We start from the raw sequence: 13,072 nt of genomic DNA on the forward strand, positions 1-13,072 counted from the left end.
GGACACAGTGTGCTTTCCAAATCCTTCTCAGAGATCCAGAGATGACTCCCAATGATGACTTTGTGAACAATTACCACACGCCCAGGAGGGCAATAAATAAAACGAAAAACACAGAGCAGAAATAGCCTCGCCGGTGTGTGACCTCACTGCTAGTCGTTGAGACAGAACATTGAGACAATTCAGCACAATCACAGTTTGAGGCACATCGATAGCACTTTTAACAGCGGATATATTTGGGCCCGGGGCAGAGTTAGATGTGACTGACTCCCAGTCTGTCAATAGCCCCACGCACTTCCTGTTGTCCCCACCAGTCAGCTGGTTGAGACACAGGCCAGTCGGTATGATGGCGCCGCAGTAGAGAAATTGATTTCAGTCGATGGCCAGAGATTGTCTGGTATACAGTATGTGACAGTTGTATAAAAAAAATCACACCCGTGTGAAGTGAGGGGTGCTCATCCAATAAAAAATTAATGTACTTTTTCATGAATTAATTTATCAACTTATGTTATTATATTTTAACTATGATACAATGCTAGCGCCCCTCAAAAAACGAATCTTTTCACCATGATTATGTAAGATGACAACTGAATTTATGTGATTGGTTAGCCGATTTGTTCGTCTACATATGACGTAAATTTTCCTTTCATTGTCAATGGCATTTAATGTTTGTCTTGCCACAAATGTATGTCATATTTCAGGCACATATGACGTAAATTCTCCTTTCATTGTCAATGGCAAATGTGAGACTTGACGGGACGAAAAGATGTGGGACTAGCCCCCCTCAAAAACCATAGCAATTGATGTATTTTTGCTTCTCTCATGATTGGTTGTCACTAGCGCCTCTAAGCCAATGGGAGATAAAACTCATAGTCTGAACGTTGCTGTTGTGTGAGGGGTTAGCAAACACCAGTCACGCTGGACAGCGAGTGGCAACAGACGGAACGGTCACTAATGGTTCTAGTAGCGACCTACGCATGATTGGTTGCCTCCTAAGCCAATGGGAGTCTGAACCCATACTCTGAAACAAGCAGGCTAACTGGAGCTACAGGAAAGCCATAACAAAACACAGTGATTGAACCAACAAAAGAACGTCGGAAACGAACGAAAACAGTGTCCGGGAGGTTGTGAGGGGAGAAAGATGCACAACTGAGACGGCGCTTGTTGCACCTTTTGCAGTTTATGACACACGTGTCATTCTTGTTTACTTAGAATTGCTGAATAACGGAAGTCGATGACGGGGAAATTCTTCCCTATTTGGGTCAGATGACTTGACTGTAATTATCTCGTACAGTTAAAAACATTTTAAATCACAGCCTCTAATTTGGGCATGTCATTATAGGTTTTCTAAAACTTTCAATTTTTTTCTAACCAACACAGCTTGTAGATGGACATTTTTTAATAGCCGAAGAACTAATATGAAATCATATGGGGCTTAAGTAGTTAACGGGTAAAAACAAATGCTGCTGTCTTATCCTGATTCCTGGCATTTGACCTACAATAATGATTTTGGTGCAACTCTTTTCTGTCACATCTTCCATTCTGTGGTTGAGCTTCTCAGTGCAGAGAGGAAGGATCATGGAGAACCATGACAGCTAGTTTCCATTACCTCTCCTTTGTGTTGACCCGGAGGTTAATATTCAGACAAAGTGGAAAGAAAATCTTTCACCACAATATGGGGCTAATTTTTTACTCTCTCCCTGACCAATAGGTAACCACTGTTGAGAAGGCAGATCCAGTGCCTCAGGCCCTCACCTCCACGCTCCTGCCAGGGCTGAGTGAAAGACATTCGGGCGACAAAGCTGTAGCTCTCCCCATCAGAATCCTGGATCCACCAACATGACCGATGTGGTGATTGTCAAGGAGGGATGGCTGCATAAAAGAGGTGAATGAGCAGATAAACAGAACGCAATAAGGCTCTATTGACATATATCAGCAATAACTTAGCATCAATTTATTTTTTAATAATCTTGTTATATACCGGTATATACATTAGATATTAGCTATGATGTATGTATAGCACACAATTATATTATTAGAGTTGTGCATGCTTCAGTATACCATATGTACCTGATTTCTAAACTGAAAGATATACCTAAACTGGCAAAGAAAACAAAATATATTGAGATTCTATTCTAAACTATATAACATTTGCATATACTTTCCTTGTCGATACTGATGCAATGGACTGAATCATGGATGTTGAATGTTAATTCAGCTGTAAATTGAGCAGTGCATTATGGAATATAGTACTGTATACATTCATATTTGATATGTATTATATGCACGCTTGCATGTTGCATCGAGATATTCCAAACATTTCCCGAAATCCACATTTACCTCCAGTCTGTCTCCTGGTCTGTCGTCGGACCGTAGCACATAGCACTGACGGACTGAGTTTTGTTTTGAAAATGTTAGCTGGAATGCCCCGACCTGGACGGACATATTTCTGAGTTGATTGATTCCAGGTCCACTCCATTTGGAGAGGCAGTACGCCAGCTGTAATGTAAAGAGCCTTCTGGTTCATGCTGTCCCCATTGGGCCCCATTTAGCTGCTTGCTTTGACAGTGGTGTGTGGTGGCTGGCGTGGCCGTGGCTGTGTCGGGCATGAGTCCTGTTGTGTTTGGACGAAGAGGCATTCCTCACATACCTGCTGGCTTTGAGCAGCTTTGTGTGTGCACACTAACTGGGCCTGTTTGACCGTGGCTTGCTGCCCCCCCCCCCCCCCACCCACCCACCGTCCAAGCATTAACCAGGGGCAAAGTAGGATAAGAAACACTCCTCCAGCACCACAGACGGATCAATGTCCCAGGGCCGAGGAAGAGAACCCTGGTATCTAGTGTCTGTCTTCTGCAAACTTTTTAATTTCAAGGACCCCCGAGTTTGAGTTTGGTATGCATTAGGCCACAGACCCCCATAACCCTGAATGTGTAGGCTACATTACAAATGGAAACGGTTCCATTTTTACACTCTCTGAGTTACAGAGAGAGTTACCGGGAAAGCATCTGTGTCATTTTGTACTTAAGCTATAGCTCTTTGGTTGGCTATTCAAAAATATCAGATGTACAAGCTCATAGTGTGCCACTTTGTGCCGCACTATGAGCTTATAGATATGATATTTGTTTGGAAAATGTGTGGATATATGGTAAATGGTGCATTTATATAGCACTTTTATCCAAAGTGCTTTACAGTTGACATAGATTGAAGATATACTTTTTTTTAAAGCGAAACTTTTTAATTCCAATCTTGGCTTCTGGGAGGTCCCTGGAACAATAATATTTTGATATAGGGGGTCTGCGGCCAAATACATATCATTATGGGGGTCCTCCGTCCTTGACATTAAAACGTTTGAGCACCACTGATATAGCAACATAAATCTTTTCAGAAAACTGTTAGGAATCGGATCTAGAAGACAAGGATCTATTTAATGTCCTTAGCTGGGACCACCCCAAGGACCCCACTGATCTAAGGACAAGGTGACAGGGGAACAGGTCACGAGGGGAGGGTAGACCCTAGAGTTACTGTGGTGTGTAGACGACTGTGTACCCCCTCCCCAAAGCATGGGCTGAGAACACAACGAGCTGCTGTGTTAGAACGAGGCCGGCCAGGTTCGGCTCAGGTGGTCCTGGGCTAGCTGTGTGCATACGTGCGTGCGTGCGCGTGTGTGTGCGTGCCTGCGCGCGTGTGCGCGCGCGTGTGCGCGCATGCATGTGTCAGTCATGGACGGATCCCCAAATTTCCTCACATTTATTTAGACCCATTTCATGTATAAAATAACATAAATAACTGTATAACACGATATACCCCTATTGGCCTGAATATAAGACTACGGTTTTTTCCAATAGAAATATTCTAAAAAAACAGGGTCGTATTATAATCTGAGACTATAGACTATTTGACATTCAATGTTCTTTTGCCACAAATGATTCTTGAAAATGGGGGTCGTCTTATAATCCGAGTCGTCTTATATCGGTACTATATACAGTATTTAGTTAATTGATCTTTATAGTAAAATCTTACTACTCCTCATTAGACCCTCTGACCTGCGTCTGATGCACAACATAAAGAATGGCACCGTGGTGCTGGCGATGAGTTAATGGAGAAAAATTTAAAAATTAATGTGAAATCTCACATTTCTTTGTCCGGAGCACGGGCAGCTGTAAAGCAAATGTCAGCGTGGTTGTATGCAGGTGAAAAGAATAGCATGGAAATATGTGGAACCGCATTTATCTGACTTCACCAACAGAGACTTGTCCTGCGTGAGGTGTTATCTCGCACTGAGAGTAAACATGCATCACTTTTGCCTTCTCTTCTGCGTATTGTTGACGCTTTTTGCATGTGTCCATTTTCCACACCTTTCCTCACTATTGATAAGGAGGGAGGATTCCAAGAAGTATCCAGTGTAAAGGCTAACTATTAGAGTAAACACTAGACTTGTTGAAAAACTCACTAATTTGTTACGGAGCTGGCGATAATGCTCATTAAATGTACACACACACACACACACACACACACACACACACACACACACACACACACACACACACACACACACACACACACACACACACACACACACACACACACACACACACACACACACACACACACACACACACACACACACACTAAACAAACAAGCCTTGAGGAGTAGTGAGTTGGCATGCTGTCGCAGCCCAGCAGCTGTGCCCTGTGAAATGTCACCAAGAGCCGCTGGTGTTTTGATTGGAGGGGCGTCCGGCCGTCCGCCTGCCTCCTTGACAGGAAGGCGTTTAGTGTCGCGTCACTGTCATGCTTGCCTTCGCCCCAGAGCCACGGCACAGAAGGTGAGCCCGCAGTGGCCTTGTCCCGCTGTCCATCACCTCGGCCACCCGGCCCCGCTCTGCCACTCTCGTCCTGTGTTGCACCTGTAGCGGAGCCCGCGGCAGTGCCACCCATGTGACTCACTTCACCGTGCGGGTGTAATAATAAATGGCTCATGCCTATTCCTGGCACGTTCAGCCTGATCATTGCTTCCATGTGCGTGTGTTACACTACCAACTTAATTCTTTATAAAAAAGCACAGCCAATCTCGACTCCCTTCCGACATGAATGTGGCCCAGGTCTCTACTAAAAATGTAAGGGACTTAATAAAGGTGTGTACTGTTGGCTTTGCACTCCGTTAATGCCCATTTAATGATGCACGTCACGACTGGATCCCATGGCGCCAGCCCGACACGGGCACCGAGTGCGCTGAACGACTCGGGCGTGGAAGCTGAGAACATCCACGCCACTCTCTGCCCCCCTTTGGTTCCTGCCCGATGAGTCGTGTTCAGCATGTGAGCATGAGGCGCTTTGGGCCTCCTATCCCTGGCAAACAATAGAGTTGGAAATAATTGTTGGAGCAAGCATCGTCTCTCGGTACCCCATAAATCCAGTAGGACTATATTGTGCATGGTGAAGTTCCAGATTCTCAGCCTTTAGTGTTCTGTAAGCTCAGCTCAGGACGATGACCTCATTCGGAAGGATAATGCCTTAATACTCACTTTTATTTAATGCATTTTTCAAAAACCTTCACCTGAAATGACAAGCCAACCCAAAATAGGTATGCCAGGTTCTAAGTTCATATCATATGAGTTTTTCAAATTAAAGTGCTTAGAATATATTTTGCACTTTTTGGCAAAAGTATTGGATTGCATTGGAGGTTGGTCGGTCTAATCTCTTCTGTGTCAGCACCATGGATACTGACTGTGGGATATGCTGTAGTGCTAGTAAAATGTTTACCAGGTGTATCTATTTTGGAAGGACTAGTTTGTATAGGCAAGACAAACTAGTGTCATAGCCGTGTGTGTGCGTACATGTGTGTGTGTGCGTGTGTGTTTGTGTGTGTGTTTGTGTGTGTGCTGCACTGTTTACACTGCAACGCACATTTTTGCAGAAGTATATTGCCCAGTACCCACATGCACCAACCGCCTTGCAAGCAGAGGCTTGCAACAACACGGCAGCTTTGTTGTTGTCTATCGTAACCCGTTGTTATGCATACCCAAAATGATACTTCCCTTTCGGATATTTCACATGCTGCACCCACGTCGTTCGAAAGCGCCTGAATGCCTACGGCCTCTAGTGGTCGCAGAGACCAAGCCGAGTGTTATTTTTATTTGCAAGTGTGCTTTTTCTGAAGTTTCTTTCCATTAAAGCCAGAGCATCATCCGACATCAAAGGGGCAGATTGCGGGTTCCCTAGATTCCAGGCGAAGCGCTCCGGCCAAGAACCCAGTGAAGCTCAACAGAATCGCGCTTGCTTGACCTCCCCTCTCTCCCAGCTCTTGTTTATTTGACTCATTTGCTCTCTGACAAGTATAAAGAGCCGGCCCCCTCGTTAGGCTAACGAAGGCCGCAACAACTGTTGGATTTGGGTGGCACGCTCAGCTGGCTCCGAGTCCATGAGAGGGGGAGGGAGAGCTGTGAACACACTGGGGAGAGATAGATGGAGAGAGAGAGAGAGAACAGAAGTTGAGCAGCATCTCTGTGAGGTTCCCAGAACATTGCTCAGTGACCCAGGCTGCCTCAGGAAAGTAGATGTTCTGTGCGACGTGCCACTCAGACCCTCATGTGGTTCAGTCAAGAGCTCGTCAGCTGATTGGTCTCCACGCTGGCCATGTGACCAGACACCTCTGTGACCATGTTGGTGGTCCAGCAAAGTGGTTTTGTGTGTGGGTGTGTGTGTGGTGTGTGTTGTTGAGAGGCAGAAAGAACAACAACAATGCATGTCTGTAATATGGCACCGGCCACCGTGGTCATTATAATTATATTTTTGAGGGGCGCTAGCCCCTCCTATGCCCAGCTTTGTGTGTCCGCCTGTGTATTTGTACCACGGAATGTGATGATTTGATTGGCTGAGCACGGAATGTGATGATGTATGATGGTCATAAGAGCACACCTCACTTCACACGAGGAAGATTTTTTTTCTCTCCACTTCTGTTGAATTATTTGTGCGTGTGTCCTGAGAAGACCTCCTGCAATTCAGCCTGCACATCATGTTGTGTATTCATACTAGTGTTTGATTCGACTGCAGCATTTCACTGCTTTAGTATGGGGTTTCTTGACGGGAACCGTTGGGTGTGGGCGTGTGCTCCTGTGTTTATGCTCTTCAAAGGAGCAGGCCCACCTGATTAAGGCTCTGTCTCATGACGCAGCAATGCTGACCGACTTTGACTTGCTGCCAAGCCCGCCGCGAGGCTCACCCAGGCTCCTCCACACCCCTTCATTATGGCCGCCGTGGGCCACACATTCTTTGCTGAAATACACACGCTCCTCCAAACTGCAGTATGTGCGCCGTACAGTACATAAAATACAGCACTGCTGCTGCAGCTGACTACATATCCATCACATGCACCCGCACACACGCACACACACATACACATACACATACACATACACATACACATGCACATGCACATGCACATGCACACGCACACGCACGCGCACGCGCACACACACACACACACACACACACACACACACACACACACAAGATAGATCTCATTCAGCTTGATATCGGGGATGGGAAGCATTTGGGTGGGCAAGTTTGAAAAACAACTAGTTTATTGATGGTATTACCATAGTATTACCTATTATTACATGATTTACTGTTGCAAACAATGCAAACCATACTATAGAAATTACTAGTATTGCTATTGTTATTTGGAAAACCGTCACAATTGATATTGAGGTATTTGGTTAAAGAATACGGTGCCACTGCTAACCCTATAGTAATGAACCTCAGTGCTTTGAGTGAAGAGAGCCAATGTGTCATGTAATCCAGTGGTTCAGACACGTTTTAGCCCGTGACCCAAAAGAGCAATTTGATGTCTACCCGGGACCTAAACTATAGTGACAATAGTAGATATACAAGCTCACAACACGTTGCTTCATTTTCACTATACTTGGGCTACTTCTAATTTATGACAAAAAAATCATTGAATTTTCTTTTTAATTCATGAAAAGTGTTTTTTGGAAATGTTTTGAAATAATAATAATAAAGTAAAATGTAGGAAACCAAAAATAAAGGGACCCATAAAAATGTGTCCGCGACCCACAAATGGGTCCCGACCCATGAGTGTTTGGGAAACAGTGATGTAATCTATCACTTTTTTGTGGAAGTCACCGACCCGGCAGTAGACATGCTCGGGTGCTCAGAGAGGCAGGGAGCAGGCAGCAGCAGCAGCAGCGCTGAACCTTGGAAGTGGCAGACAGGACTTGGAAGCAAAGCCCCAGAGGCAGAGGCCAGCAGCAGAGGGTGTCTCCCCAGGAAGCCAGGCCTCTGGCTGGGCGTCTGGCCGTCAGCACGGGGGCCCCCCCTGCTCAGGGTAATGGGAAGCAGCCTTCCTGCTAAATGTGGTGGAGAGAAGTAAATTGCTGGGGTGCAGCTGTCGGGCGGGCTGGCTGGCTGGCGTAGCGGGGGGGCCAGGCGGCCGAGGGAGGTGGCACCTCCGTCACTTGTCTCCGCTCCCGGCAAGCCCGCTGCGTGCCTACTTTGCTGTGCAGAGTCCTCCTGCTCGCCACGACTGTGGCGCTCGACTGTGCCTTCTCCATCTTTGTCTGTCTGTCTGCCTGTCTGCTCCCTTTTTCACTTTCTTTGTTCCTGTTACTTACTTCCTCGCTTCCCCTTCATCTCCATCGCTCCACTTGCTCTCCCCTGTTCAGCTCCCACATTCTTCCTCTTCCTCTTGTCTGACCCCCCTGCACAACACACACACACACACACACACACACACACACACACACACACACACACACACACACACTTTCTTTTCTGCCACTGCCAGCCCCCCGCCACCTCACCCCCTCCTCTGTTTCCAGTGCATAGCCCCCCCTCACCCCCTCCCTTCAGGATAATGACCCTGCTGACAACACAGACCCGCAGCGGAAGCTGCTTTCCACCGGTGAAGAGCTCCCAGTCAGAGAGAGAGAGAGCTTTCCATGCCAAGGCCCCCCAAATAGCCATAGCTGGCGCCCCCTGGTGGCGGCCCTAGGGGCCAGTCATAGACCAGTCCAAGCTGGGATGCTCAGCTGTGGGCAAACTGAGAGTGGACTGTATGCTCAGATCTATGTCTCACATCCTGCACATCAGTCCGCCCCGCAGGACACACACACACACACACACACACACACACACACACACACACACACACACACACACACACACACACACACACACACACACACTGAGCCTTGACGCAGACGCCCAGAGGCCTCAGCAATTCATCACGGATCATAGATAGTGAGACCAAAGTATTAATTAAGTGCAAGAAAATCACCTCACCTGTCCTCCTGAAACAAAACGAAAAGAAAAAGCAGTCCCTTCCCTCTGGTTGCCCTGCCCTGTGTCGGTGTCAGATTGTACATCGGGCCATTGAGATTTAATTGGCACTAATTTGCACTAAATAAAGTGTGTTTATTTGTTTGCCATGCAGTAACCCAGTTAACTAATCCATGGACTGCTTGTTTGTCCAGGGTGGGGGGGGTGGGGGGTAAATCTCGGCCCCAGTGAGGCAGGGGGGAAACTTCCCACAGCGTTTCTATGGTAATCAGCAGGTGTCACTCGCCGCGGAGAAGAAGTGAGGGCTTTCTTACGAGCGTGAGAAAGAGGGGCCGCCTCCATCACTCCCCCCCCCCCCCCCCCCACACACACACACTCTCCCCTCCCTTTTTCCCCCTGTAGCGGTAGCAGCGGCAGCAGCAGCCTCAGTGACAGAGAGAGAGAGAGGGATGAGGGAGAGACACAGAGAGGGCTGCAATGAGGACCGGGGGTGGCCCTTCTTCACGACCTGTTGATGCCACAGTGCCAAAGCCCTGCCAGTAGAGTCCCCATCCAGCTGCATGAGAGAGAGAGAGAGAGAGAGAGAGAGAGGGAGAGAAGCAGGGGGGGGCAAAAGAGGAGGGGCAGAGGGGCAGGGGGGGGGGGGGGGGACAGCAGGAAGAGTGAGGCGAAGAAGAAAAGAAAGAATGAAGGAGCCCAAACTCCTGGGCCGTTTAGGCTGGCATGTGAGCCCAGGCTGTTGTGTGCCTGCCCGCCTGCCTCGGGACAGCCTTATATGGTCGCAGGGGAAGCTGGGCAGCCGGGCAGCCTTCAAGGTTTCGTTTCGTAAAAAGTATCGCCATAGGAGTGCGTTGCCCCGTTTCATCGCACGACTCGGTATGTGAACCGTGAATCGGACTCTAAATCGGGGGCAGGGGGTGTGTGTGTGCGTTGCCATTTTTTGCCGTACGACGTAGTTTTGAATCTGCTTCAAAGCGCGGGGGTGGGGTAGGGGGGCGTGTGGCTGCATTGGGGTTCGGTGGTGGTGGTGACCCCTCTGCTGTGGAGCCCCCTCTTGTCCTCTGGAGCGGGGCGGCCCGTCCGTGGCTCATTGAGATGCAGGGCACAGGGTGGCAGGCTGCAGCTGCAGCCTACAGGCAGGGCCCGGCAGAAAGGGGGGGGGGGGGGGATGGAGGGGGCAGACCAGGGAAAAACCAACAAAAGATGCGGCCCCTCCCCCTCCCTCCCATCGCTTTGGAGTTCTAATTCCCTAATCCTCAACCCCCCCCACCCCACCTCCCCAACCCCCTCATCCGATTCTCACCACACACACAGACACCCGGTTCACACAGTTACCACTGGCTCCCTTCCTCTCACCCCCTTATGTCCCCCCCTCCCCAGAGTCATGAATGACCAGGGACAAAACCCAATGGCCACCACCCCCCCCCCCCCCCCCCTCCGCAGGAAGTCCAACCTCTGGGTGTGGGCACTATCTATCTAACCCTCTCACCCATTCCGCTCTCTGTGTGTATATATGTGTGCGCACGCGACGCGCGTGTGTACGTGTGTGTCTGTGTGTGTGTGCACGCACGCATGTGGTCATGTACGGTACGCACATGTGTATTCATCCAGCAGTTTGTGTTTTTTAGTTTTCTCCACATTGTCTTGCTGCACTAATACTGTATGTGATGCCCAGATCCACAGAGGTGGGCCTCTCTTTCTCTCTCTTTCTTTTTTTTTTGGGGTGGGGTGGGTGTGGGGGAGGCCTGGTGCGGAGGGGAGGGGAGGGGAGGGGGGTGGGGGCTTGCAGTGACTTCTGTATGATGCCGCCAGCGCGCCCCAGCAGCTGGGACCTCCGTCCGCATTCCTGCCGTTGTCACGTAGAGACGGATGTAGCGCGACGGTCCTCAGACACAGCCACTAACCTCTGTCACTCCAACTCTGCCTCCTCTGTCCCCGTCATCCGCGTCCCCCCGTCCCCCCCCCCCCCGTGTCCCCCCACCTCCCCGTGCTTAATCGACCTCTCCACAAGGCTGCCTGGCCTGGCCAGACCGCAGAGCTTGCAAATGGCCTCAGAGTCAAAAGGGTGTGTTAATGTAAGCACATTAACCCTGGTGTAAACATTTGACTAACTTGTTTAACTTTTTTTTTTTTTTTTTTATGTTCAAAAATAGCAGATCTACCAGCTGTTGTGTGATCTGTGGTTTGGCTATTTTACCTATTTGTCGAGCAATGAATAGCACATTTATATAGGGCCAAATGGTTAATGCTGTAGAAATGGACCTGTCAGGATTAAATTAATTCTCAGGATTTCTTTGTGTAAATCTTAAATCCTTTTGTGGGCCAAGGATTTATTATAGCAGGCTCTGGAATCATAAGTTGTTGAGGTACAAAGAGAGTCTTTCGCCACAGGATATTTATTGCTCTTTTTTTTTTTACGAGCAAAATCCTTTCAGCATCTGGATTGTACCGTAATTGATTGCATTGGCCCGTCATCAACGGAGATAACATGAACCAATACTGGACATGGAACGAGTGAGAATGGTTTCCCCTCCTCCGCTTGCAAAACCCTACCTGGCGATCGCAACCCATGATGTATACATCTAATGCGACACACAAGACACAATCCAATGTGTACAGCTGTTGTTAAACCAGTTTTCTCTTCCCCTAAATACTGTGTGTGTGTGTGTGTGTGTGTGTGTGTGTGTGTGTGTGTGTGTGTGTGTGTGTGTGTGTGTGTGTGTGTGTGTGTGTGTGTGTGTGTGTGTGTGTGTGTGTGTGTGTGTGTGTGTGTGTGTGTGTGTGTGTGTGTGTGTGAGGGCGTGGCGTCGTGCTGGTGCTGTCCACGCGCAGGGTCGTCGTACAGCAGTTGGCAAATAAAGATGAATTCTGTTGTGTTTGGCAGCGTCTCTCCGTTCATTATTTTCCACTTTGCCCAGCGCGCATCCCGGACCTCAGCAGCTGTTTGTCATGTAAAGACACTCTATCAGACACTGACAGCTCCTCGCATGGGTCCTCCCAACACTACACACACACACACACACATACTGACGCATGCACGCACGCGCGCGCACACATGCATACTCGCATGGATCGTACACACTTGACTTGTGCGCATATGTAGTGAACATATGTAGTGATCTGTTTCGCCACTGCTGCATTCGTCACAACTTCTCAACTTCTCTCACTGTGTATGTTCATCCTCTGCTTCAATAATTTGTTCATCTCATTCGCTTAACCACATCTTATTCTGAATCTGAATCTAATCGCAAAAATCTGCTTATTTCAATCTGATCCTTTCAAATCAATTCATTAAAAACTTTAAGATATAGTCTAGATAAAGTCATTGTTAGTGGACAAAGTGAATAAACCTATTTATCAGCATTTAGTGCACGTGGTGAATCTTTTCTTCTAAAACGACAAATTTCAAAATTAAAACATGTGAAGCAGACTTAAGGTATGGGGTGATTCTTGGACTCCAAAATCGAAAATTTGCCCACTCAACAGAACCGAATCCAAAGTGCCGAACCGGATATATCGACCTCTAACTCAAACAACCGTGATTGTTGGAAACGACACCTTGTGTATGGTGTTTATAGTTCCCTGTGTGTTTGGGGGATATGTCTTGTTGTGAACACACAGACTGCAGACAGTTTGGGTGCTTTTATCTTATCTAGGTTGTGGTCAGGCTGTTTATGAGGCAGCTTCCTGTTTTGGAGAACACGTTCAAATCAAAAGGGGGTTAGTTTACTGGAACACTTTGGTGATGAATTGACTTAAAAGCCAAGGGCTCTCC

The 13,072-nt window shown here is 48.0% G+C and overlaps 1 protein-coding gene across 2 annotated transcripts in view; it reads left to right on the forward strand.

Annotated features, from left to right (window-relative positions):
- The window catches only part of akt1 (v-akt murine thymoma viral oncogene homolog 1), a 48,195-nt gene that overhangs the window by 5,835 nt on the left and 29,288 nt on the right, over positions 1 to 13,072 (forward strand). For both annotated transcript variants that reach the window (XM_083791147.1, XM_083791148.1), the window contains exon 2: positions 1,709 to 1,882. In XM_083791147.1, coding sequence (XP_083647273.1) covers positions 1,837 to 1,882 — 46 coding nt within the window. In that variant the 5' untranslated portion in view covers positions 1,709 to 1,836. The remainder of the gene's footprint in view (positions 1 to 1,708; positions 1,883 to 13,072) is intronic.

Source organism: Protomyctophum parallelum (assembly GCF_964188405.1).
Source record: "Protomyctophum parallelum genome assembly, chromosome: 20".
Classification (NCBI taxonomy): Eukaryota; Metazoa; Chordata; class Actinopteri; order Myctophiformes; family Myctophidae; genus Protomyctophum; species Protomyctophum parallelum.